This window comes from Ranitomeya imitator, chromosome 3 (genome assembly GCF_032444005.1).
Source record: "Ranitomeya imitator isolate aRanImi1 chromosome 3, aRanImi1.pri, whole genome shotgun sequence".
Taxonomy (NCBI): domain Eukaryota; kingdom Metazoa; phylum Chordata; class Amphibia; order Anura; family Dendrobatidae; genus Ranitomeya; species Ranitomeya imitator.
In genome coordinates, this window is record NC_091284.1 from 209562798 (window position 1) to 209586277 (window position 23480).

The 23480-nt window shown below is 44.0% G+C and overlaps 1 protein-coding gene across 1 annotated transcript in view; it reads right to left on the minus strand.

The window, feature by feature from the left end:
* Positions 1–8678: 8678 nt before the first annotated feature.
* The window catches only part of RSBN1 (round spermatid basic protein 1), a 48612-nt gene continuing 33810 nt past the window's right edge, over positions 8679–23480 (minus strand). The window contains exons 3-7 of the mRNA XM_069761767.1: positions 16863–17000; positions 14241–14383; positions 13088–13255; positions 12805–12913; positions 8679–11772 (exon numbers count right to left, since the gene is read on the minus strand). Of these exons, the coding sequence (XP_069617868.1) occupies positions 11374–11772; positions 12805–12913; positions 13088–13255; positions 14241–14383; positions 16863–17000 (957 nt within the window). The 3' untranslated portion in view covers positions 8679–11373. The remainder of the gene's footprint in view (positions 11773–12804; positions 12914–13087; positions 13256–14240; positions 14384–16862; positions 17001–23480) is intronic.

A 23480-nucleotide genomic window follows, 5' to 3' on the forward strand; every position in this document is an offset into this window, starting at 1 on the left:
TATTTCTGCAGGTCATCTTTTATAATGCCCTCAAAAACTTTTCACGCTACTGATGTCAAACTTTCCAGAAGTGGTTGTGGATCCACTTTTTTACCTTCTTAAATATCGGTACCACATGAGCTAACCTCCAATCCTGTAGCACCACACCTGTTACAAGAGTCTAAAGGTACCTTCACACATAACGATATTGTTGCTTTTTGTGACGTAGCAACGATATCGTTAATGAAATCGTTATGTGTGACAGCGACCAACGATCAGGCCCCTGCTGGGAGATTGTTGGTTGCTGAATAAAGTCCAGAACTTTATTTCGTCGCTGGACTCCCTGGAGACATCGCTGGATCGGCGTGACACCGATCCAGCGATGTCTTCACTGGTAACCAGGGTAAACATCGGGTAACTAAGCGCAGGGCCGCGCTTAGTAACCCGATGTTTACCCTGGTTACCATCCTAAAAGTAAAAAAAAACAAACACTACATACTTACCTACCGCTGTCTGTCCTCCAGCGCTGTGCTCTGCTCTCATCCTGCACTGGCTGTGAGCGTCGGTCAGCCGGAAAGCAGAGCGGTGACGTCACCGCTCTGCTTTCCGGCCGCTGTGCTCACAGACAGTACAGGAGGAGTGCAGAGCACAGCGCTGGAGGACAGACGGCTGTAGGTAAGTATGTAGTGTTTGTTTTTTTTTACTTTTAGGATAGTAACCAGGGTAAACATCGGGTTACTAAGCGCGGCCCTGCGCTTAGTTACCCAATGTTTACCCTGGTTACCGGCATCGTTGGTCGCTGGAGAGCTGTCTGTGCGACAGCTCTCCAGCGACCAAACAGCGACGCTGCAGCGATCCGGATCGTTGTCGGTATCGCTGCAGCGTCGCTTAATGTGAAGGGGCCTTAAGAATATGAGATACAGAAGTCTGTCAATTACAGAGCTTAATTCCCTCAGTATCCGTGGATGAATGCCATCTGGGCCAGCGGGGGATTTGTCAATGTATAATCTGCTCAGACACAGGCATACTTCTTGTTTTCAATGACTTAAGAAAACACTGAATTCTCCATGCAATCCCATGAAGTGGATATCTGACATGCGACATCAGCCATGCGCGCCACACCAGATATGCTTCTCAGATGCTCTATTACAGGGGTCCCCAACTCCAGTCCTCAAGGCCCACCAACAGGTCATGTTTTCAGGATTTCCTTTGCATTGCACAGGTGATGCAATTATTACCTGGGCAAGACTAAGGAAATCCTGAAAACATGACATGTTGGTGGGCCTTGAGGACTGGAGTTGGGGACCCCTGCTCTATTACACTGAGACCAGTGGAGAGCAGGGGACGTGTGGCAGGGGGGAGGGTGGCGCAGCGGTTTGAGACAAGCACGAGACCTGTCTGTGCAGCCCATGCGTGCACAAAGCCCCCAGGGGACCTGTGGACGGCAATTCCAGCCACCTGAAGGCCAGCGTCACAGTAATGCAGCCAGTTCTTCTGACATCAGGTCAGGCTGGGTAAGATCTTTCATCCATTCTTCAACCGCAGATTTCAGGACGAGGCTTCCATCAATGACAGGAAACCAACTCAAGAGAGGGGGGGAGAAGTACCACCCTTTTATTTTAGCAGGTTTCCAGTCCTTGCAAGGCAGATCCCTTTCTCAGGTGTGCTGTCATGGATGAAGGGAAAACATGAATTGTGATTTTTTTTTTTTTTAATGAAGTAGGAACATTAGAATCTTAAAATGTTTCTTGCTTTTGCTCTTCTGCAGGCCACTAATTTAGGCCTTATGTTGATGTCAGCATTTTTGGTCAGATCCACTGTCTGAGTGTCTTTGTGGTTTTTTTTTTTTTATAAGATATGAATAAGAGATGAACATTTGAAAAGCCACAAAGTGCAACCAAAGTCCCTTTCTTCAGGGGAAAAAAATAAATAATAAAAAGTAATATAAATATATATTTTTATATACACACACACACACACATATATCTAATATATAAAGCTGTATGTCCAGGATCGGCATCTGCACCGTCGCAGCTACGGCCACAAAATTTTGCACAGTCACACGTCTGGACCCCGAGAGCGTCATAGGCTATGTTGGGAGGCAAAATTTTAACCCCGCGAGTTCCAATTCACCAAACAATTTTGCCCCTATCTACATAATGGGGAAAAAGTGAAAGGAAAAGTGTTGGAGGCAAATTGACAGCTGCCAGATGTGAACAAGGGGGACTTAAAGAGTGAGAGCGATGGCACCAGAGTTTGCCACATGCAAAAACTTGCACACGCAGAAAAATTGCCACACATGCAAAAGTTGTCTGTCACAAAACTTGCACATACTCAAAACGCACCACACATAAAACTCGCCACGCGCAAAACTTGCTGCACACAACTTGCTACACTAACCTGTCACATGCAACTCGACACAAAAAATTGCTACACGCATGTCGCCATACAAAACTCATCTCACAAAAGTCGCTACATGAATGTCGCCATACGCAACTCAACACACACAACTTGACACATGAAACTCGCCCTAAAACACAAAGTCTGGTATTATCCTTCAAAAATAAAAATCTGATTAATAAGCAGACAAACTACAAGTGCAACAATTCTACCATATAGGAAATACGGCAGCTGTCAGTCACATGACCTGTCTATTATGTGTATGTGTGAGCTAATATATACTGCCAGGGGGGAGGGCTTCCTGTTGGCTGGGGATTTATCAGGCTGCCAATTTAGCTTACAAATACTGAGGTAAAAATACTGAGCAAATAACGTGTGAGCGAGGTCTAATACAGGAGGAGATGACACAGGTATATACACTATATACAGGAGGAGATGACATACAGTTATATACTATATAAAAGAGGAGATGACATACAGCAGGTATATACTATATACAGAAGAGATGACATACAGGTTTATACAATATACAGGAGGAGATGACACAGCAGGTATATACTATTTACAGGGGAGATGACATACAGGTGTATACTATATAAGGGAGATGACAAACATGTATATACTGAGGGGAAAATGAGAGGTGTGAGGTGAAAATGAAAAGGTGTGAGTGCAAAAATGGTAGTTACTCACCTATAACGGTGTATCTCTGAGCCCATGACGGCACCACGGAGAGAGGGGATCCGCCCACCAAGGACAGGAAACCTACAGATAAAAAGGCGGTACCTCTCTCCCGCATCAGTTGTTTACAGAGCATGAAGGGAATATCAGGTTAATAGTTAAAATGTTTCAACATTACTAAGCCTTAATAGAGATACCGTGTGCTTATCGCTTAGTTGCTTAACTAAACATTATAATAGTGTGCACACCCACACGTGAGGGAGGGAATGTACGGGTGCCGTCATGGGCTCAGAGAAACACCGTTATCGGTGAGTAACTACCATTTTCTCGGTCTCCCATGATGGCACCACAGAGAGAATTGCAGAGACTGTACATTAGGGAGGGACTACCGCTTCCAGAACCCTTTTACCAAATGTATGGTCTGAAGAAGTTAAGTCCAACCGATAGTGCTTAAAGAAGGTTGAGGGTGAAAACCAAAGTAGCCGCTCTACATATCTGGTCAATTGAAGCGCCGGCTCTTTCTGCCCAGGAAGCCGCCATTGCTGTAGTTGAATGAGCTTTAACCTCCCCTGGCATCCCACTTGAGGTATACGTGAGGTTGATGGCATCTCTGATCCATCTTGCCAGTGTACCCTTGGAGGCCTTTTTGCCTTTTCGAGGGCCCTGAAAACACAAAAAGATATTTATCCTCCCTACAGTCCCTAGTAGCTTCCAGGTAATGAATGAGACACCTTCTAACATCCAATGTGTGTAATGTTTTTTCCCTCTCGTTTTTAGGGTTTGGACAGAAGGAGGGAAGGGAGATCTCTTGGGATCTATGGAACCGGGAAGCTACTTTTGGTAAATATGCCGGATCTGTATTTAATACCACCCTGTCATCTAAGATTTGTGTGAAGTGTGGGCAGGCTGACAAGGCTTGTATGTCACTAACCCTTCGGGCTGAAGTAAGGGCTACCAAAAGGGAGGTGTTAAAGGATAAGATCTTTAAGGGAAGTTCCTCTAAGGGCTCAAAGGGGGGGTTTAGTTAGGGCTGTGAGGACTAAATTTAAGTCCCACTGTGGGGCCCTTTGTAAGGGTAGAGGTCTAGATCTTTCCGCCGCCTTAACAAATCTGGAAACCCAATGATTCCTTGCTAGGTTGTAGTTAAACAGTGCCCCCAGTGCTGCAATACGAACCTTAAGCGTGCTTGTGGCTAGACCTTTCTCTAGCCCATTTTGTAAGAACTCTAATACGGCTTTAAGCGGGATTCCTTCAGACAATTTAGAGCCTGAGGAAGAGAGGAATTTCTTCCAAATTTTGCCATACTGCTTGGTGGTTGTTAGTTTCCTACTTTTCAGGAGGGTTGATACTAAACCTTGAGAAAACCCTTTCTTTATCAGCAAGCCCCTTTCAAATTCCAAGCTGTCATATGTAGTCTCGCTACCTGCGGGTGCATTACTGGTCACTGAAATAGGAGATTGGGCAGATCTGGGAGTACCCAAGGATCTGTTACAGAAATTCTCCTGACCCAAGAAAACCAAATCCTTTTTGGCCAGAAGGGGGCTATTAATATTACTCGGGCCCTTTCTTCCCTTATCTTCCTCAGAACTGCCGGTATCAATGCGATTGGGGGAAACGCATAAGCTAGTTTGTGATTCCAAGGGATTAGGAAGGCGTCCAACGCCACCGGGTTCCCTGCTGGGTTTATGGAACAAAAGGTGGTCACTTTCCAATTTAGATTGTTCGCAAAGAGATCTATAACAGGAGTTCCCCATTTCTCCGTGATCTGATTGAATATGGATTGGTTTAGCTCCCATTCCCCTTGTCTTAGGTGGAACCGAATTAAGTAGTCTGCCCTGAAATTGTCCACCCCTTTTATGTGAAGGGCCATCAAGGATGCTAAATTGTTCTCGGCCATCTAAGATCGAATGTGTCACTTCCATCAGTGGTTGAGAGTGGGTGCCTCCCTGATGGTTTATGTAGGCCACTACCACCCTGTTGACTGAAAATATTCTTACATGATGTGAGCGAAGGGGGTTCAGGAATTCTATAAGTGCGAATTTCACTGCAAGTAGTTCCTTCATATTGGAGGATACTGTTTTTAAGTCGTCTGACCATGTCCTCCGAGCCACTAGATCATCTAGGTGAGCCCCCCCAACCCATGGGACTTGCGTCTGTGGTTACCACTTTTGATATTGGGACTACCCATGGAATACCACGGCCCAGATTGCTCTCCTTTGCCCACCAATTTAGTGCAAGGGTTGTGTTTGATGAGAAGGTGAACTGACTCTCTAAATTTTCCCTTAGAGAAATTTCCTCTACCAATATCTGCCATTGGATTTCCCTCGTGTGTGACTGGGCCCATTGGACCGCAGAAATGCAGGCTGTCATAGACCCCAGAAGAGACATTGCTTCTCGTAGCGATATAGAGGGGAGTTCCCTTGCCCGGGACACACGCCCCACCAACTTCTGGATTTTCCCTTGGGGTCGGCGGCACTCTTGGGAGAGCTAGCGTGAGGCCCAGATATTCCTGAATCTGACTCGGTGTTAACTTGGACTTTTCTAGATTTAGGAGCCAACCCAAGTTTTTTCAAAGAGTCCATGACCATTTCCAGCCGATTTTTGCAATGCTGGGGAGAGTTGCCGATCACCAGGAAATCGTCTAAGTATGGGACGATTAGGGTGTTTTTTTTTCTCAGATCTGCCATGACTTCTGCTATCAGTTTGGTGAACACCCGAGGGGCTATCGCAAGACCGAAAGGGAGAGCTGCAAACTGAAAATGCCTTACAACCCCCTCGATCTCTAGCCTGAGAAATTTTTGGAAGTCTCTGTGAATGGGGACGTGGTAGTATGCGTCCTTTAAGTCTCGTACTACCATGAAATGCGAAAACAACATTTTGACTGCTGTTTTGTTTCCATTTTGAATGATTCCAGTATCAGGTGTTTGTTTAAATTTTTTAGATTGATTATTGTCCTGAAAGACCAGTCTGGCTTCTTCCTGAGAAAAACCGGAGAGTAGAATTCTTTTCCTCTTTCTCAGGGAGGGACTTCCAGAAGAACCCCTTTGCCTAGCAAAGTTGTGACTTCCTGTTCCAGAGCTATTCGCACCAGCGGAGAAGCTCTCTGAGACGTTACCAGGAAGGACAGCTGAGGAAAAGTGAGAAATTTGAACTTTAGTCCCGATCTTATTAAGTCTAGAATCCAGGCGCTGCTGGTTATCTTTTCCCAGGCTGAGAAAAAGAGGAACAATCTTCCTCCCACCTGGGGCGAAAGTTGATTGTGAGGGTTTTTTGGTGTCGGTGGGGCTCCTGTTGAATATAAACCCCTTATTTTTGTTCTTTTTGTCTTCCCACCTATCCTGCGTTCTAGGGGGTTTTATACGGTTGAATCTCTTATTCCGAAAGGGACGTTTGTAAGACGGATATGCCAGGATGGGAAAGGACTTCTTTTTGTCCCCTGCCTTTTCCAGAATATCATCCAGAGTGGAGCCAAATAGAAATTCTCCTTCACAGGGAATATTACAAAGTTTTGACTTTGTTTGGAGGTCTCCAGGCCAACATTTAAGCCAGAGAGCTCTTCTGGCTGCATTGGAGAAAACTGCTGATCTGGCCGTCAGCCTGATGGAATCTGCTGACGCATCGGCCAGGAAAGCTGCTGCCCCTTTCATTACTGGCAAGGTACTCAATATACTGTCTCGGGATGATCTCCCCTTAAGCTGAGATTCTAGCTGGTCTAACCACACCATCAGGGAGCAGGAAGTACAAGCAGCGGCTACTGCTGGTTTCAGTCCCCCTCCAGCTGCTTCCCAGGAACTCTTTAGAAAAGCATCTGCTTTTTTGTCCATGGGGTCCTTTAAGACCCCCATATCCTCAAAAGGTAGGGCAAACTTTTTTTTGACGCCTTAGCAATAGCTACGCCTAGTTTGGGGGCTTTATCCCAGAAGGAGCATGCTGGGTCCTCGAAAGGATATTTCCTTTTGGGAGTAAGCAAGGCCTTCCTTACAGGCTTTTTCCACTCTTTATCAATTAGAGCCTGTATTTTTTAATTGAGTGGAAATACTCTTTTTCTGCTCAAGCCCCCCAAACATGATGTCTTGGACTGTTTTTTTGGGATGAGAATCAGTTAGACCCATGGTGCTTCTGACAGCTTTAACCAGGGAGTCCGTTTCTTCTAATGGGAAGCAACTACGGCCCCCCCGAGAAGAGGATGATGATGATGAAATAGAAGAACCCGAACTAATATCTAATCGCTATCTGTGTCACTGGAGTCAGAGATAGGGGATTTGTGTCTGATCTTTCTACGTTTTTTACCCTCGTGGAGAGATTTAAAGGTATCTTCCACTTGAGTTTTAATTAATGATTTGAGCTCTGTAGCGAACCCGGGAAGCCTCGCGCAGAGTGTTTGCTCTATACAGGATTTACACAATCTCTTTTCCCATGTGTTAGGTAGATCTTCTTTACAAAGCGCGCAGATTCTGCGTTTGGACTTCCCTGAGCTTTTCTTTCCCTAAGAAGACAAGCAAGAGAAAACAGTAGCCGGAGCATTCACGGAGATCACTCACCACCTGGTGTACCCCTCAGCACCGACTGTGGACGGTCCGTATCCACTACGGGATGCTCCTTTGGTCCGGATGCAGCACTAGAATTCTTGCTGTGCTGGGATCCTGACCGTGCTCCAGATCCACACTGCTGGCCATGAGGGGCTCCTTTCCCCTGCTGTCGGCATTTCTGCTGCGGCAGCTGTTCTGGTGATCTGGTTCAGGGTCACTCATGGCTGCTGGGGAACACTGGCTGGACTCCATTAGAGCAACCAGCCAGTGAGGTGAAGCCCATTAAATATATAGTGCCCGCATGTTTCACGCCGCGCGCGTCCCCGCCAGGACCATCATGCATTGCGCATGCGCGCGGTCCAGCAGGCTGTGCGCTGGCTCAGCATGGAATGCGCCAGCCGCGTCACCGTGCATGCGCATTACCTTACAGGAAGCCCGGGTGCCATTTTTCTGAATGATGCGGTTCTTTAAGGCGCGCATTATCGTGCCGCGTTCCACCTCTAGAGGGACCCCTCACGGTGTTTTTTGCGGGCTTTATGCCATCCTGGAAGCCCCCACGGCTGTGAGGATCCTTCCTAGGAGCAGCAACGCTGCTACTGCTGCTCCCCGCGCACCCTAGAGACTCACTGATCCCAGCGGTGGCGCTTCGGGTGGCCCAGCCTAGCCGAGGCAGGGAACCCCCGCTGCCTGAACTGGTCTGACTGGCCCCGGAATCCAACGACGATCTGCAGGTAAGATCTGCTGCAGGTTCCCCATCAAGGACAGGAAACCAAACTGATGCGGGAGAGAGGTACCGCCTTTTTATCTGTAGGTTTCCTGTCCTTGGTGGGCGGATCCCCTCTCTCCGTGGTGCCGTCATGGGGGACAGAGAAATGAGGAGTGAGGGAAAATAGTGGAGTGATCGGAAAATGACAGACGTGAGGTCGAAATGACAAGTGTTAGGGGGGAATGAGTGGAGTGAGGGGGAAAATAAGAGAAGTGAGGTGCTATAACTAACCACAGATATTTACTATGCCCAGGCAACGCCGGGCTCTTCAACTAGTATATATATTTGTAGGTGGGTGTGAGAATGACAAATGACGACAACCAGAGTATTTACAATAATACATTTAATTTTAAATGAAAATAAAGCTCATTTAAGAACCATAAGCTCAAAATCTATTTGGCTTTATCTTTTATACAATCATAATTTCAGCTACAGCCACTCAGAAAAAAAAAAAAATCATACAACATAAAGTGTCCCACTTGAAGTCCATTGTATTGCAACATGTTACTTAAGTGTATGCTTATATTCCCAAAGGATAATATCAGATACCTCAAACTCTAAATTTGTCACACTGTATGTAAAAGTTCCTATACAGCTGGTTATATTTCAATAGAGAAAAAAAGAAAAAGTATAACAGAGCCAGCCACTTGCTACGTATACATAAGTATTAAAAAGAAGTACAAGGCTCTTATTGAAATGTCAAAAGGGTGGAAGGAGCAGTGGTTCCAGACTGTGCAGCTGGTGAGGACATTTCTGTCTAAAAACCAAAAGTTTGGGCGTTTGCTACCTTTGTAATTCTTGTACTGGTAGAGAGCAAAGTTCATTGTTCCAAGTGTGCTACTGGTTGGTAGAGAACCATGGAAGGTACAAGGAAACAGAATAAAAGGAGCCAAGTTGCAGACAATCCAAACTTGAGGTTTTCCTAAAACATGGAAGAACAAGTGCTTAAACAATTGAAATATAAACCTTCGTTGGTGAAAATAAAGAGACACCATTACCCAGAAATGGAAAGTAAACTGCATTCATCAATTATGAGCCATTGCAAAATTACAACAATGGCATTAAAATGAGATTCCTACTCATCTACCTGAACTTTTGCATACATTTACAGTAACCATAAACTCCGGAATGGTGGAAACATTGCTTAGAGCGTGATCACTTCGTAAATCACTGCATTAAAAAAAAACAAACAAAAAAACGTACACATTAAGAGCTTTGATTTTGCCGACAGTCATCATTTTTTTAAAGTATGAATTAAATAAATAAGCATTTACATCAACATTGTAAAAAATAGTGATTTTCACTTTTGCAGCCAATATTGCTGACAGAAATCCGCTGAACATGTAAGTTACATGGACGATTTGGGACAGGGGGAAAAAAAAAGTCCTAATTTAAAATTCTATTTATTTCATTTCAATAAAAGTTAAAATACCAAATAATTATGGTAAGTGCTGAAATCTGCTTGATATGTCCTTGATCATGATTAACATGATAAATAAGAAGCGCATATAAAAAAAAAAAATAAATACATATAAAAAAGAAAATCCTACAGAATGACTATTTTTTCGCATCTTGCAACTGTAGGGATATTTTCAGGAATCTGAAATTCTAGTACCAAAAAAACCCAAGAGTAAAAACACTAGAATCTAAACTAACTATGCAGTTCATTTAGTAATTTTCTTTAGCCACATTTACTTACATTACATAGAAGGTGCATTCAATGAAATCGGTGTTAGGCCTCGCCCCACTTGAGTAGTATAAATCAGACAAGTGAAATGCAAGAGTAGAATAGAATAGTAGCAGAGAAGAGAGATAGAATAGATAGATAGCGGTCCTGTAGACAATGTCACAAGCCTCCCTACATAAAAAAAACGTGCAATCTTTAGTGACGTTCATGTAGCACTAAAGGGTGTTTAGCCTTAACAGATTAAATAAATAATTAAAAAAATAATAATAAAATAGATTTACATTAGAGCCCCCCCCCCCCCGCCATTTTTGATAACCTGCCCAGGTAAAGCAGACAGCTGAGGCTAATATCATCAAGCTGGGAAGGCCCTTGGTTATTGGGCCGGTCCCAGACTAATAATACCAGCTCGCAGCCACATTAGAACTGGCGCATCACATTAGATATGCCAATTCTGGCGCTTTGCACAGGTCTTCCCGATTTCCAGGGTGCAGTGGCTAAACAGTTTAGTGCCACATGAAAGGCATAAAAGAGTGCAAGTTTGTTATATGTGGAGGGCTTGTGACATTGTGTATCTACAGGAGATCTACAGTATATCTGTATATGAGATTGCTCTATTAGTTTTGTAAACTAGCTTTAACTTTAAAAGAGTACTACGGATGATAAAAGATTATGTTAAAAAAAACTAATGCTTGACAAGAGATATACATATCACTCGTATGACACTTGTCCTAGATTTCTCGATCAACTTTGGATTATTTTTTTATTTTACGCAGATGTGAGGCCTTAAAAAAGGGGACTGTGAGCGCAGAATGGCTGTTCAAACTAAGTACCGCCACTCAGTTCTTCATGGTTCAGGCCAATAATTTAAAAGCACCTTTCTACCTGCTTGTTCTCCCTCTATTTCCACCTCCCTTCTTTGAATGACGGCTCTGGCTTTATATAGCCAGAGAAGGATGGAGATAGAGGGAAAACAAACAGGTGGGAAGGTGACATTAGTCCTGCCATGAAACGCCGAGCGGTACTTCTGTGCTGACAGAGTCCCTTTACACACACAGTTTGTGAGACCAATAGCTTGTAGAAAGATTTTTCAGGCATAATATGGTTTTGTTTTAGCCAGCAGTGCTACTTAAAATTATATTTTCTGCTGTCCAAGTTGGCCGTGTAAAGAATCCTAGTTAAAAGATTTATGAAACCGGTACTGGAGATATTCGGAAATTACAGGAATAAAGTCAGTCTGATATAAAACTATAACTTCACATCAAAAATTTTACAAAATAGGTTTAAGAAACAAAATAAGATAGACAGGGATAAAATAAATCGTCAGAATATTTTATCTACAAATCTGACTGATATTGTGTATTAGGAGTTTGTATTGGCGACGGCTGGATTTCCAACCTCTGTGATGGAATGAGTGGAGCTACAAAAAGTCCTTGTGTTGGAACGGAGAGTGGAATTTCCTCCGTTTCGTTTTTTACAGTGCTGGGAACATCCTCCGGAGGTGTAACATCAGAGCCGTGGTCCTCATTGACTGGTTGGGTTCCTTCTTTGTTGGAGCTATACTGCTTCAATCGTATGTGCCAGGCCAAGCTGCAGACCGCTGACACAGTCTTAAATTGGTGAATGACATTACGAGGGATGAAATAGATGTCGTTGTCACACAATTGGATTCGAGCATACCGGATGCCCTCTCGACGCATCTGATTGAGTTTTGCTTCATCAACCCACTGAACACACTGAAAGGTAAAAAATAAAAAAAAATTACATTTAAAATCTGGACCAAAAAGCCAAAATACCATTTACACGGCACAAAAATCAAACAAACTGAATTTATCCAATATCATCTTATGCCTTTGGAGAGTAATCAAATCAATTGATCCCTTTACAAATAAAGCTTACATCCCACCTCAAATGTGGGATTACAAGTTTTCGAAACAAGTGGACAGAAATCCAGTCCATATAGCTATTGTAACACACTTGTAAATATATCTGGAGAAAGCCACTGATTTATAGAAAATCCGCTCTTCTCAGACATTAGCAGGCATGCTAAAGGGATGCTCCGGGGGGAATTATAATGTAAGTACAACAACATCAAAAACTAACGGCTCATACCCATATTACGGTTTTCAGTTGGCGCTATGTGCCATTTAGAACTCATCACTGATGCCAATTCAGCTCCTTAGTGCGCCTCATGCCTTGTGAGACACCAAACCCCCGAAAAGGTGACAGTATACTACTTGTTCAATGTGAAATCTGGCCTCAACAAAGCTTCCTTCCTTACACCCATAAATTAGGGGGCATAGCTTGCTTGGTGCTTTTATGCAAGCCCTCCCCCGACAATTTTCTACCTAATGTGTACTGTCATGTCTTGATCTGCTCTCTCCACCACTCACAATATTACCTGCCTGCACCTGCAAGATATTCCCTTTATAATCGTTTTCCGGGCTCAACTAAAATATCTGAAGTCACTATACGACAGATGGTGGTCACGTGACTGCAAGTATACGACTTGCAAGCTTGGGATCACGTGTTGACTTGCAACTTTTCCTGCTTAACGCAATATTCTTTTGGGAGAAGCGGATTAGAAAATAGTAGGAATGTCACTGCACACATACAAATCACACACTAGCAGTCACGTGGCGGTCCTTTGAAAATAGAGTGGAATCCTGTGAAGTGTGGGAAAGGGAAAGGGTAGAATTTTGCCAAGCCACCTTGGTACTGAATTGTAAAATTAGCAAGGGAAAAAATAGAACAGTTTCAATAATTACCTGGGAGACAGGAGGCTCATGGAGATCTAGTTGTAACCTCTGCACAACATGGGTGAAGTCTTCCGCGTGGAAGCAGATCACGTCTTTGGTTATGCGAGGTTGGTCACTCCTAACAATAGAACGATGAGAAATTCTGAATTTTTGCAGCCAGACATGGGTCATTATTTTGACTCAGAAACCTTATTATTCTTGTTATATTTAAAGAATTTAAAGAAATATTGTCCCTATTTTATAAAACAGCTTTTTTCTGTATTTTCTTTTGTTATGAATAAGAAGAACATACCATTCTCCAAACTGCACAGCCTTCAAAACCCCTACTGCAGCCGTACTCTCCCAGTCAAAACCTTGACCAACATGATCAGCGTGAGCTCTTGTCCGGTCCTCAAAAAGGACTTCTCTAGGCTCACTGGTCCGCGGCAAGTACTGCAAATTCTTTATTTCATTCATAGACCTGCAATTAGAAATCATGTAAAAACCACATTTATGGAGACCATATATCAAAATGAAATCATACTGCAAATTGTTGAACTACAAGCCACAATTATAGAAACATATTAAACCCATTACAAAGTTCCTACAAATATCATACATACTAGAGTACAAGCCAACCCGAGAATAAGCCGAGGCACCTAATTTTGCCATGGAAAACTGGCAAGCTTATTGACTCGAGAATAAGCCAGGTATGCACTGTCCCCTTATCCCAGTCCTACTATGCATGGCTCCCCGTCTTGTCCTGCTATGTGTGGCTACCCTGTTGTATGCATGGCTCTCAGGTCCCACATGGCTCACAACCCCCCCCCCCCCCCGTCCAGTCCTATGCACCCTCCTAGCGCAGTCGCTGCATCTCCGTTGTCCCGGTCGATAGCTCTTCCTGTGCTCAGCGGTCACGTGGTACTGCTCATAAACGTAATGAATATGCGCTCCACACCTATGAGAGTGGAGATGCGTGCATATTCATTATCCTAATGCGCGGTACCACGTGACCGCCGAGCACAGGAATTGCTGCCGACCGGGACAACGGAGATGCAGCGATGGTGTGTGGGCAGGGCGAGTATGATGTCTTCTGTGAGGCGGCTGCAGCTGTCACTGTCCACAGCCACCGACCCCTGCCTCTGCTCCGCCGCTCCCCCTCCGGCTTTCTGGACAATGACTCGTGTATAAGCCGCGGGGGAGCGTTTTCAACACAAAAAAAATGTGCTGAAAATCTCAGCTTATACCCGAGTATATATGGTACTTAAAAAAGATAAAGAAATAAAATTTATATATTTAGGGGTCTCTTGATAAGTTTAAATATCTGTAGAAAATCAGCCAGCACATTCTGTACTAGGAAAAAACAGGATTAAAATATTAAAGTAACAACAGAGCTAACATATTCATGGAACAATTAGTCATAGTCTGTAGAGTATCCATAAATCTTCATTTATACCCTCCATTACCTTCTCCGTTTGAAAGGGGATTTTGGCATGTCTGCTGTAGGGATCATTTGTTCTCCTGGTCTCACCCACATGATTGGGCCGTCGTCACTTAGTGATCTGCACTGTAATTTAAGGGTAGACATTGTTCCCCACGGCAAAGTCATCTGCAGAAACATTGTTTAAAAGGAAGGGAGTGAAGTTAAAAGGAAATAAAGTGTGATGAGCTTTTGTTGGTTTTCATCTGTCATCGTCAAACAGTGGATGCAAGCGATAATAAAGGAGAGGTAGTTTACAACTGGCTTCTTGATATTCAGTATCTGTGTGTCAAATGATGGAGAAGGCTCAGAAGCGGAGCCAACTCCACACGACTGGAGACTGTCCAAGTGCTATGGTTAAAGCTGCAGTTGGGCCTGGGTTACCAAGACAACGTCTAAATGGCTTCTTTTTTTTTTCACAATACAAAACAGTAAATGCATACTTATTGATAAAATTCAAAAACGGACTGAGACAAAAATAAAAAGTTTGTTTCATGCATCTTGATTTATTGTTCCCATCTCTATGCAGCCTCACATAGCTACAGTGAAGGAAATAAGTTTTTGATCCCTTGCTGATTTTGTAAGTTTGCCCACTAACAGACATGAACAGTCTATAATTTTAAGGGTAGGTTAATTTTAAACACCGAGAGATAGAATATCAAAAAAAAAATTATTGTATAAATTATATAAATGTATTTGCATTTTGAGGCTGTCACTTGGCAACTCGGAGCTTCAACTCCCTCCATAAGTTTCTATGGGATTAAGGTCTGAAGCCTGGCGAGGCCACTCCAGGACTTTAAAGGGAACCGGTCACCCCGAAAATCGCGGGTGAGGTAAGCCCACCGGCATCAGGGGCTTATCTGCAGCATTCTGTAATGCTGTAGATAAGCCCCCGATGTTACCTGAAAAAGGAGAAAAAGACGTTAGATTATACTCACCCAGGGGCAGTCCCGCTGCTGGTCAGGTCGGATGGGCGTCTCTGGTCCGCTGCGGCGCCTCCCATCTTCATTACAAGACGTCCTCTTCTGATCTTCAGCCACGGACCGGAAAGGTCAGAGGCCCGACGCCTGCGCACTGCAGTACTTTGTCTGCCCTCAACAGGGCAGAGCAAAGTACGCCTGCGCCGGAGCCGTGGCTGAAGATCAGAAGAGGACGTCTTGTAATGAAGATGGTAGGCGCCGCAGCGGACCAGAGACGCCCATCCGACCTGACCAGCAGCGGGACCGCCCCTGGGTGAGTATAATCTAATGTCTTTTTCTCCTTTTTCAGGTAACATCGGGGGCTTATCTACAGCATTACAGAATGCTGCAGATAAGCCCCTGATGCCGGTGGGCTTACCTCACCCGCGATTTTCGGGGTGACAGGTTCCCTTTAATGTTATTTTTTTTTTGGAGCCACTCCTTTTGTTGCGTTGGCTGTATGTTTTGGGTCATTGTGTTGCTGGAAGACCCAGCCACGACCCATTTTTAATATCCTGGTGGAGGGAAGGATGTTGTCACTGAGGATATTACAGTAGTCCTGTGCCCTTAGAGAAACACCCCCAAAACATGTTTCCACCTCCATTATTCACAGTGGGGATGGGTTCTAGCTTTTACAAGGGTCATTGTTGAGGAGTGCAGAAGAATTGAGCTCTGTCAGAAACCAGCTAACAATTATATAAAACAATAGAAGTGAATGAAAAACGGAGGTATGCTGGCAGGAAGCCATCTGGGAGACCAGAAGTACTAATAGAGCAACTGGAGAGGCATTCTTTGGTGAGGACAAAGGCAAAACATTTTGAAAAAATTAATTCTAATAATGTACACATTTTGTGCCGATATAAAAAGCACACAACATTGCAATTTTGGGAATAATCCTTTAAAACCAACCCCTAGTTGTTTTAATCTCAGGATGCCGATGTATTGTCATGGCAGCCAGGGGACAGCTATAGTCCTTTGTGTGACAAGGTTCCTATGAAGCGCTGTCATAAGCAAGGCTAAATAAAATATCGGTTAAATGACAATGTACTGCAACATAAAAAGTATCAACACAAGTGACATTTATCACATATGGTTGAAGCAAAAAAACAAAACAAAAAAACTCAATCCATAAAGTGGATTGAAAAATTAAAAATTAAATAAAAAATAAAATAAAAAAAAGTAGTAGTATGGATCACAAAGTAGCACCAATAAAATGTACAGCGAATTCTACAAGAAAACAAACCCTCAAAGCTCACCTAACGAGAAAATTATGCTGGTCAAAATTTGATGACACGAGAAAGATTTTTTGAAAGCAGTAAAACAAAAGTATAAAATTTAGCATTGCCTTACTGGTGCTAACCTTCAAACTAAAGCCAGTGGAACATGTATTTTTACTGCACAGTAAAGGTCATAAAAAGGAACCCAAGTAATAATGTTAAGAATGCAACTTTTTCCCTCCATTTCACCCACAAAATATTTTTCCAAGTTTAAACACGCTGCTTTTAAAAACAACTCATCCAACACAAAAAAAAAAATAAAAAAAAAAAAAAATAAAGACACAACGAGCTATAACAATACCAATCGATTTATACATTACATATTAAAATTATTCATTTTTTAAATAAGCTAGCAGAGTATTTCAAACAAACCTTCAAAAAAGGTGATTCTTCCAGCATGTCCAGAAATTCTGGAAAAAAGTCTCCAACTTCTTCATCGACTGCTCCCACCAAACTGATCTGCCGCATGGGACCAGCTCTATATGTGCCGCAACAATACGTCCTACTGACCTACAATGAAAGAGGGGCATAAATAATGGATTAGCAATCAATGTACAAAATAAATGACAGATTAATTGCAGTTTTATCATCTGTGAAAGCTAGCTGATCCATTGGTCATTCTGGCACATAGTGGAAAATTTGGTCACAAATCCACATGTGTTGATTGCAAATTTGGCTGCAGATTTCCATCTTTTCATTGCCGAGCATTGAATAGGGCGAAATCCGTAATGAATTCCAACAAGAATGATGTACATTTGAAATCCCCCACTTGTGTTGTACAGTAAATTGCTGAATCCACAACGCAAATGTGAAACATGTATGTACTTGAACAATTGAAACTAGTGGCTTTCCCATAAATGACCTTGATTGCCTGCGAACCCTGCCAGAACACCAGATCACTAGGACAGAAGTGGAGGCGTCACAGGTATCAAGTCTCCTCTTCTGATCCTCCTCACTGCAGTACCATGTTTAAATGTAATCTGCCATTCCATTTGCAGTCTTTTGGGGGAACAGGAGGCCTGTACAGTCCCCTGCCTAGTAATCAGTGGCGCACCAAGCAATCATTTAATTACAAATCCTGTAGGCAGGTGATCAATTTAATTTGTAGAAAAACCCTTCCTGACACAGCATAATTGTAGGTTCTACATCAGGTCTCATCATTTGATACAGGCTCAGGAACCGAGCCTGCATCTTTGCCAGCAGGTGATTGCTGTGTTATTCAACCATCATCTGCCTCTAACAGCTGCAAATGAAGGGGAAAAAAAAAACAAACAAAAAAAAAAAAAAACACACAAGTCATCACACAGCTCCAGCGACTAATCTTATGGTTTTCAAAAAAAAAAAAGTGACAAGCGAAATTGTTCTCAACAATTTAATGTCATTTTTACCTTGTAATTAAACTCTGAAGACAAGAAATGAAAAACGATTGCAAAATTGCGTTATTTTTTTTCCCCTCCCCAATTTCCTAGCACTTCAATTTCTTCTCTTGATTTTTAATATGTTACATGATAAATTATATGGAGTCATTCAACAGTACAACTCATCCCACAAAAATCAAGCCCTCAACTGGGTTGTAAATATATTTCCGGTTTTCAATTTAATTCTGTACACGGGGGTTGGTTGGCAAATTCATCTATGTACATATCCTGTGACCTTTACCAATTACATTCCCCCCGTGCTGCAATGAGATGACTTTGCCAACCAGCCACAGTCTACACAGGTTAGGCTATGTGCACACGTTCAGGATTTTTTACGCTTTTTTTGCTATTAAAATGTGAAAAACACGCATACATTAAGCATCCTATTAGAATGCAATCTGCTATTTTTGTGCACATTGTGTTTTTTTTCCCGCTATGGAATCACACTCCAGAAAAAAATGCACAGCATGTTCATTCTTTGTGCGGAATCGCAGGGATTCCGCACACACAGGAATGCATTGCTCTGCTTACTTTCTGCATGTGGCTATGTCCACCATGCGGGAAGTAAGCGGATCATGTGCGGTTGTTACCCAGGGAGGAGGAGAGGAGACTCCTCCAGGCCCTGGGAACCAAATAATTGTTTTAAAAAAAAAAAAAAAAAAAAAAAACCAGGAGAATGAAAATAAATCATGATATTCTCACCTTCCGGCGTCCCTCGCGATGCTTCCGTTCCCAGTGGTGCTTTGTGGCAATGACCTGTGATGACATAGCGGTCTCGCGACACCGCTACATCATCTGGGGTCATTGCCGCGAGGCATTACTGGGAACGGGATCATCGCGAGGAGCTGGAAGCCTGCCGGGGACGCCGGAAGGTGAGAATATCATGATTTTTAAAAAAATATTTTTAACATTAGATCTTTTTACTATTGATGCTGCATAGGCAAGGCCCGCTGCCTTGGGGTCATACTTGATTCTGAGCTTTCATTCCCCACATCCGATCACTGGCTCGCTCTTATCTGCATCTCAAAAACATTTCTACAATTCGCCCTTTTCTTACTTTCGACTCTGCAAAAACTCTTACTGTTTCACTTATTCATTCTGGTCTGGACTATTGTAACTCTCTAATCGGCCTCTTTCTTACCAAACTCTCCCCGCTCCAATCTGTCCTGGAGCCTCTACCTCTACCTTGTGCCAGTCATTACACTGGCTACCCATCCACTCCAGAATCCAGTACAAAACTACTACCCTCATCCACGAAGCACTCCATGGCTCAGCACCACCCTACATCTCCTCTCTGGTCTCAGTCTACACAGTTTTAAGCGTGCCCTAAAAACTAATTTGTTCAGATTGGCCTACCACATCAACGCATTAACCTAACTATCCCTGTGTGGCCCATTAAAAAAAAAAAAAACATAATCAGGTTCCTCACATCATGTTCTCATACACTTTATGCAGTTAATAGCCCTCTGTGTCTATACTGTGGCAGTTAACTGGTTCAAGCAGCTTTACTTGAACACCCGAGCCTTACCCTATGGCTGGTCCGAATAACTATAGCAATTGTTAACATCCACCTCTCGTGTCTCCCCTTTTCCTCATAGTTTGTAAGCTTGCGAGCAGGGCCCTCACTCCTCTTGGTATCTATTTTGAACTGTGATTTCTGTTATGCTATAATGTCTATTGTCTGTACAAGTCCCCTCTATAATTTGTAAAGCGCTGCGGAATATGTTGGCGCTATATAAATAAAAATTATTATTATTAGCAAAAAAGTTGGTCACACTTATCAAACACTGTTTGACAAGTGTGACCAACCTGTCAGTCAGTTTTCCAAGGGAAGCTAGAGATCGCTTGGAAAACGCTAGTGTTTAGCGGGAAAACATATGCCAATTCCGCATGCGTTTTTTCCATGGCAGAGAGTTCTGGAATTGCCGCAGAAATTTCCGCGGCAATTCCGGACGTGTGCACATAGCCTTAAACTTAGAATAGGAAAATTATTTACACCATACTACTGTAGATGTGGCTAAAGGTCTTAGGCTATATTCACACTTAGCGGTTTTTACCGCGGAACCGCCGCGATTTTGATGCTGCGGGTCCGCAGCAGTTTCCATAGCGTTTACAGTAACATGTAAACCCTATGGAAACCGCAAACCGCTGTGCACATGCTGCGGGAAAAACCGCGCGGGAACGCAGCGGTTTACAACCCGCAGCATGTCACTTCTTTGTGCAGAATCGCTGCGATTCTGCACCCATAGGAATACATTGAACCGCTTACTTCCCGCATGGGGCTGTGCCCACGTTGCGGGAAGTAAGCGGATAATGTGCGGGTGGTACCCGGGGTGGAGGAGAGGAGACTCTCCTCCAGGCCCTGGGAACCATATTTGGGGTTAAAAAATAAAAAATCTGGTTATACTCACCCTCTGATGTCCGGAGCTCCTGGGCGCTGCACGCGGCTGTCCGGTCAGAGTTGCTGTGCGACCATGACCTGCGGTGACGTCGCGGTCACATGACCGTGACGTCACGAAGGGTCCTTCTCGCACAGCATCTCTGGAACCGGACCGCCGGGTGCAGCGCCGAGGGATCGGGACGTCAGAGGGTGAGTATAACCAATTTTTATTATTTTTAACATTACTATTGATGCTGCATATTGCTGCATATGCAGCATCAATAGTATAGGCGGAAACCCGCAGCGGAAAACGCGGAACAAACCACGATAAATCTGCAGGGAGAACCGCAGTTGTTTTGCCCTGCAGATTTATCAAATCCGCTGCGGGAAAACCCGCAGAGGGACGCCGCAAGGTGTGAACATAGCCTTAAAAGGAACCTGTCAGCAGGATTGTGCTCAGTAACCTACAGACAGTGACAGGTTAAAGGGAACCTGTCACCCCCAAAATCGACGATGAGCTAAGCCCACTGGCATCAGGGGCTTATCCGATAGGCGTCGCGGTCAGGTCCGGGGCCTCCCATCTTCTTACGATGATGTCCTCTTCTGGTCTTCACGCTGCGGCTCCGGCGCACTTTGTCTGTGCTATTAAGGGCAGAGCAAAGTACAGCAGTGCCCTCAACAGAGGAGACAAAGTACGCCTGCGCCGGAGCGTGAAGACAAGAAGAGGACATCATCCTATGAAGATAGGAGGCGCTGGACCGCCCACCCAGGTGAGTATGATCTAACCTCTTTTTCTCATCTTTCAGTATACATCGGGGATCTTATCTACAGCATTCCAGAATGCAGTAGATAAGCCCCTGATGCTGATGGGCTTAGCTCATCGTCGATTTTGGGGAGTGACAGGTTCCCTTTAAGGGTAAGTTCACACAGGGCATTTTTTTTTTGCTGCATTTTTTATGCCAATTTTCAGCTGCTTTTACAGTACCAGCAAAGTCTATGAGATTTCAGAAACCTCATGCACACACATTGGTTTTTTGTGTGATCATATTTTGTGCTTTGCTGCGTTTTTTGGACATCGGGCATGTAACTTTTAGCATTTTTTCAGCGTTTTTCACCCATTGACTTGAATGAGTGTTGAAAAACACAGCAAAAACGCAGGTATCATTATTTGCTGCTGAAAATCCAAGGACATTAGCATGGTCAAAGAGGAAAAAAAAAAAAAAAAAAAACGCACCTAAACCTACGTTTTTTGACGCAGCTTCTTTCCTGCCAAGAAGATCTGGTTTTGCTACAGAAAAAGAAAAAAAAAAAAGCAGCAAAAACGCCCCGTGTGAACTTACCCTTATACTGATTAAAATGATACCTTAGTTCATGAAATCCATCTTGTGGTTCTTTACTTTCAGTTTTGTGTTAATGATATGCCCGTGCTGCAGAGTGGGATCTTCATGTGGTGCTCTGATTCTGACCTATCAGCAGTCTGCATTATGAATACCTTAATCAGAGCACCACATAAAGACCCTCCTCCAGGCCTGCCCACAGCACGTGCATATCATTAACAGAAAACTGAAAATAAAGATTAAACAACAGCCACAAGATGGATTTCATCAACCAAGCTATCATTTTAATCAGTATAACAGCGCCGACCTGACACTGTCTGTAGGTTACTGTGAACAATCCTGCTGACAGGTTCCCTTTAACACCTTTGAAAAAAAAAAAAATTTGAAAGGGACTGCAGACTATTAGAAAAACTTGGTTGCTTTTTATCAATGAAAATATTTGATGGTAACATCAGCACCTATATCTTGCTACTAAATATTCCTATCACAAAGTATGCAGGTAAAAGCTGTTTTGTGAGTAAGAGCTGAATAGGGATTTCGTTATAGTATGGATGAGAAGCTGTGTATATATTATATACCGTATATAGTCGCGTATAAGCCGAGATTTTCAGCCCATTTTTTTGGGCTGAAAGTCCCCCTCTCGGCTTATACTCGAGTCATACCCGGGGGTCGGCACGGGAGGGGGAGCGGGGGCTGTGTAATTATACTTACCTGCTCCCGGCGCGGTCCCTGCAGTCCCTGCTTCTTCCAGCGCTGCATCTTCTTCCTGTATTGAGCGGTCACATGGCACAGCTCATTACAGAAATGAATATGCGGCTCCACCCCCAATAGAGGTGGAGCCGCATATACATTACTGTATATGAGCGGTGACACTGCCCGCTCAATACAGGAAGAAGATGCAGCGCCGGGGAAGCAGGGACGCAGCGCCAGGACCAGGTAAGTATACGGGGAGGGGGAGCGCTGCGCTGCGCGATAGTCACCTGCTCCTCGGTCCGAGTGTCGCTCTGTCTTCAGCAGTGACGCTCAGGTTAGAGGGCGCGGTGACGTAGTCAGTGCGCGCCCTCTGCTGAACGTCAGTGCCGAAGACGGAGCCGCACGAGGAGCAGGTGACAGTGCCGGGTCCTGAGCGAAGACAGGTGAGTATGTGATTGGTTTTTTTTTTTATGGCAGCCACAGCATATGGGGCAAGTGACTGTGCAGAGCATCTTATGGGGCCATACTTGTGCAGCATTATATGGGGCAAGTGACTGTGCAGAGCATCTTATGGGGCCATACTTGTGCAGCATTATATGGGGCAAGTGACTGTGCAGAGCAACTTATGGGGCCATACTTGTGCAGCATTATATGGGGCAAGTGACTGTGCAGAGCATCTTATGGGGCCATACTTGTGCAGCATTATATGGGGCAAGTGACTGTGCAGAGCAACTTATGGGGCCATACTTGTGCAGCATTATATGGGGCAAGTAGCTGTGCGGAGCATCTTATGGGGCCATACTTGTGCAGCATTATATGGGGCAAGTGACTGTGCAGAGCATCTTATGGGGCCATACTTGTGCAGCATTATATGGGGCAAGTGACTGTGCAGAGCATCTTATGGGGCCATACTTGTGCAGCATTATATGGGGCAAGTAGCTGTGCAGAGCATCTTATGGGGCCATACTTGTGCAGCATTATATGGGGCAAGTGACTGTGCAGAGCATCTTATGGGGCCATACTTGTGCAGCATTATATGGGGCAAGTAGCTGTGCGGAGCATCTTATGGGGCCATACTTGTGCAGCATTATATGGGGCAAGTGACTGTGCAGAGCATCTTATGGGGCCATACTTGTGCAGTATTATATGGGGCAAGTAGCTG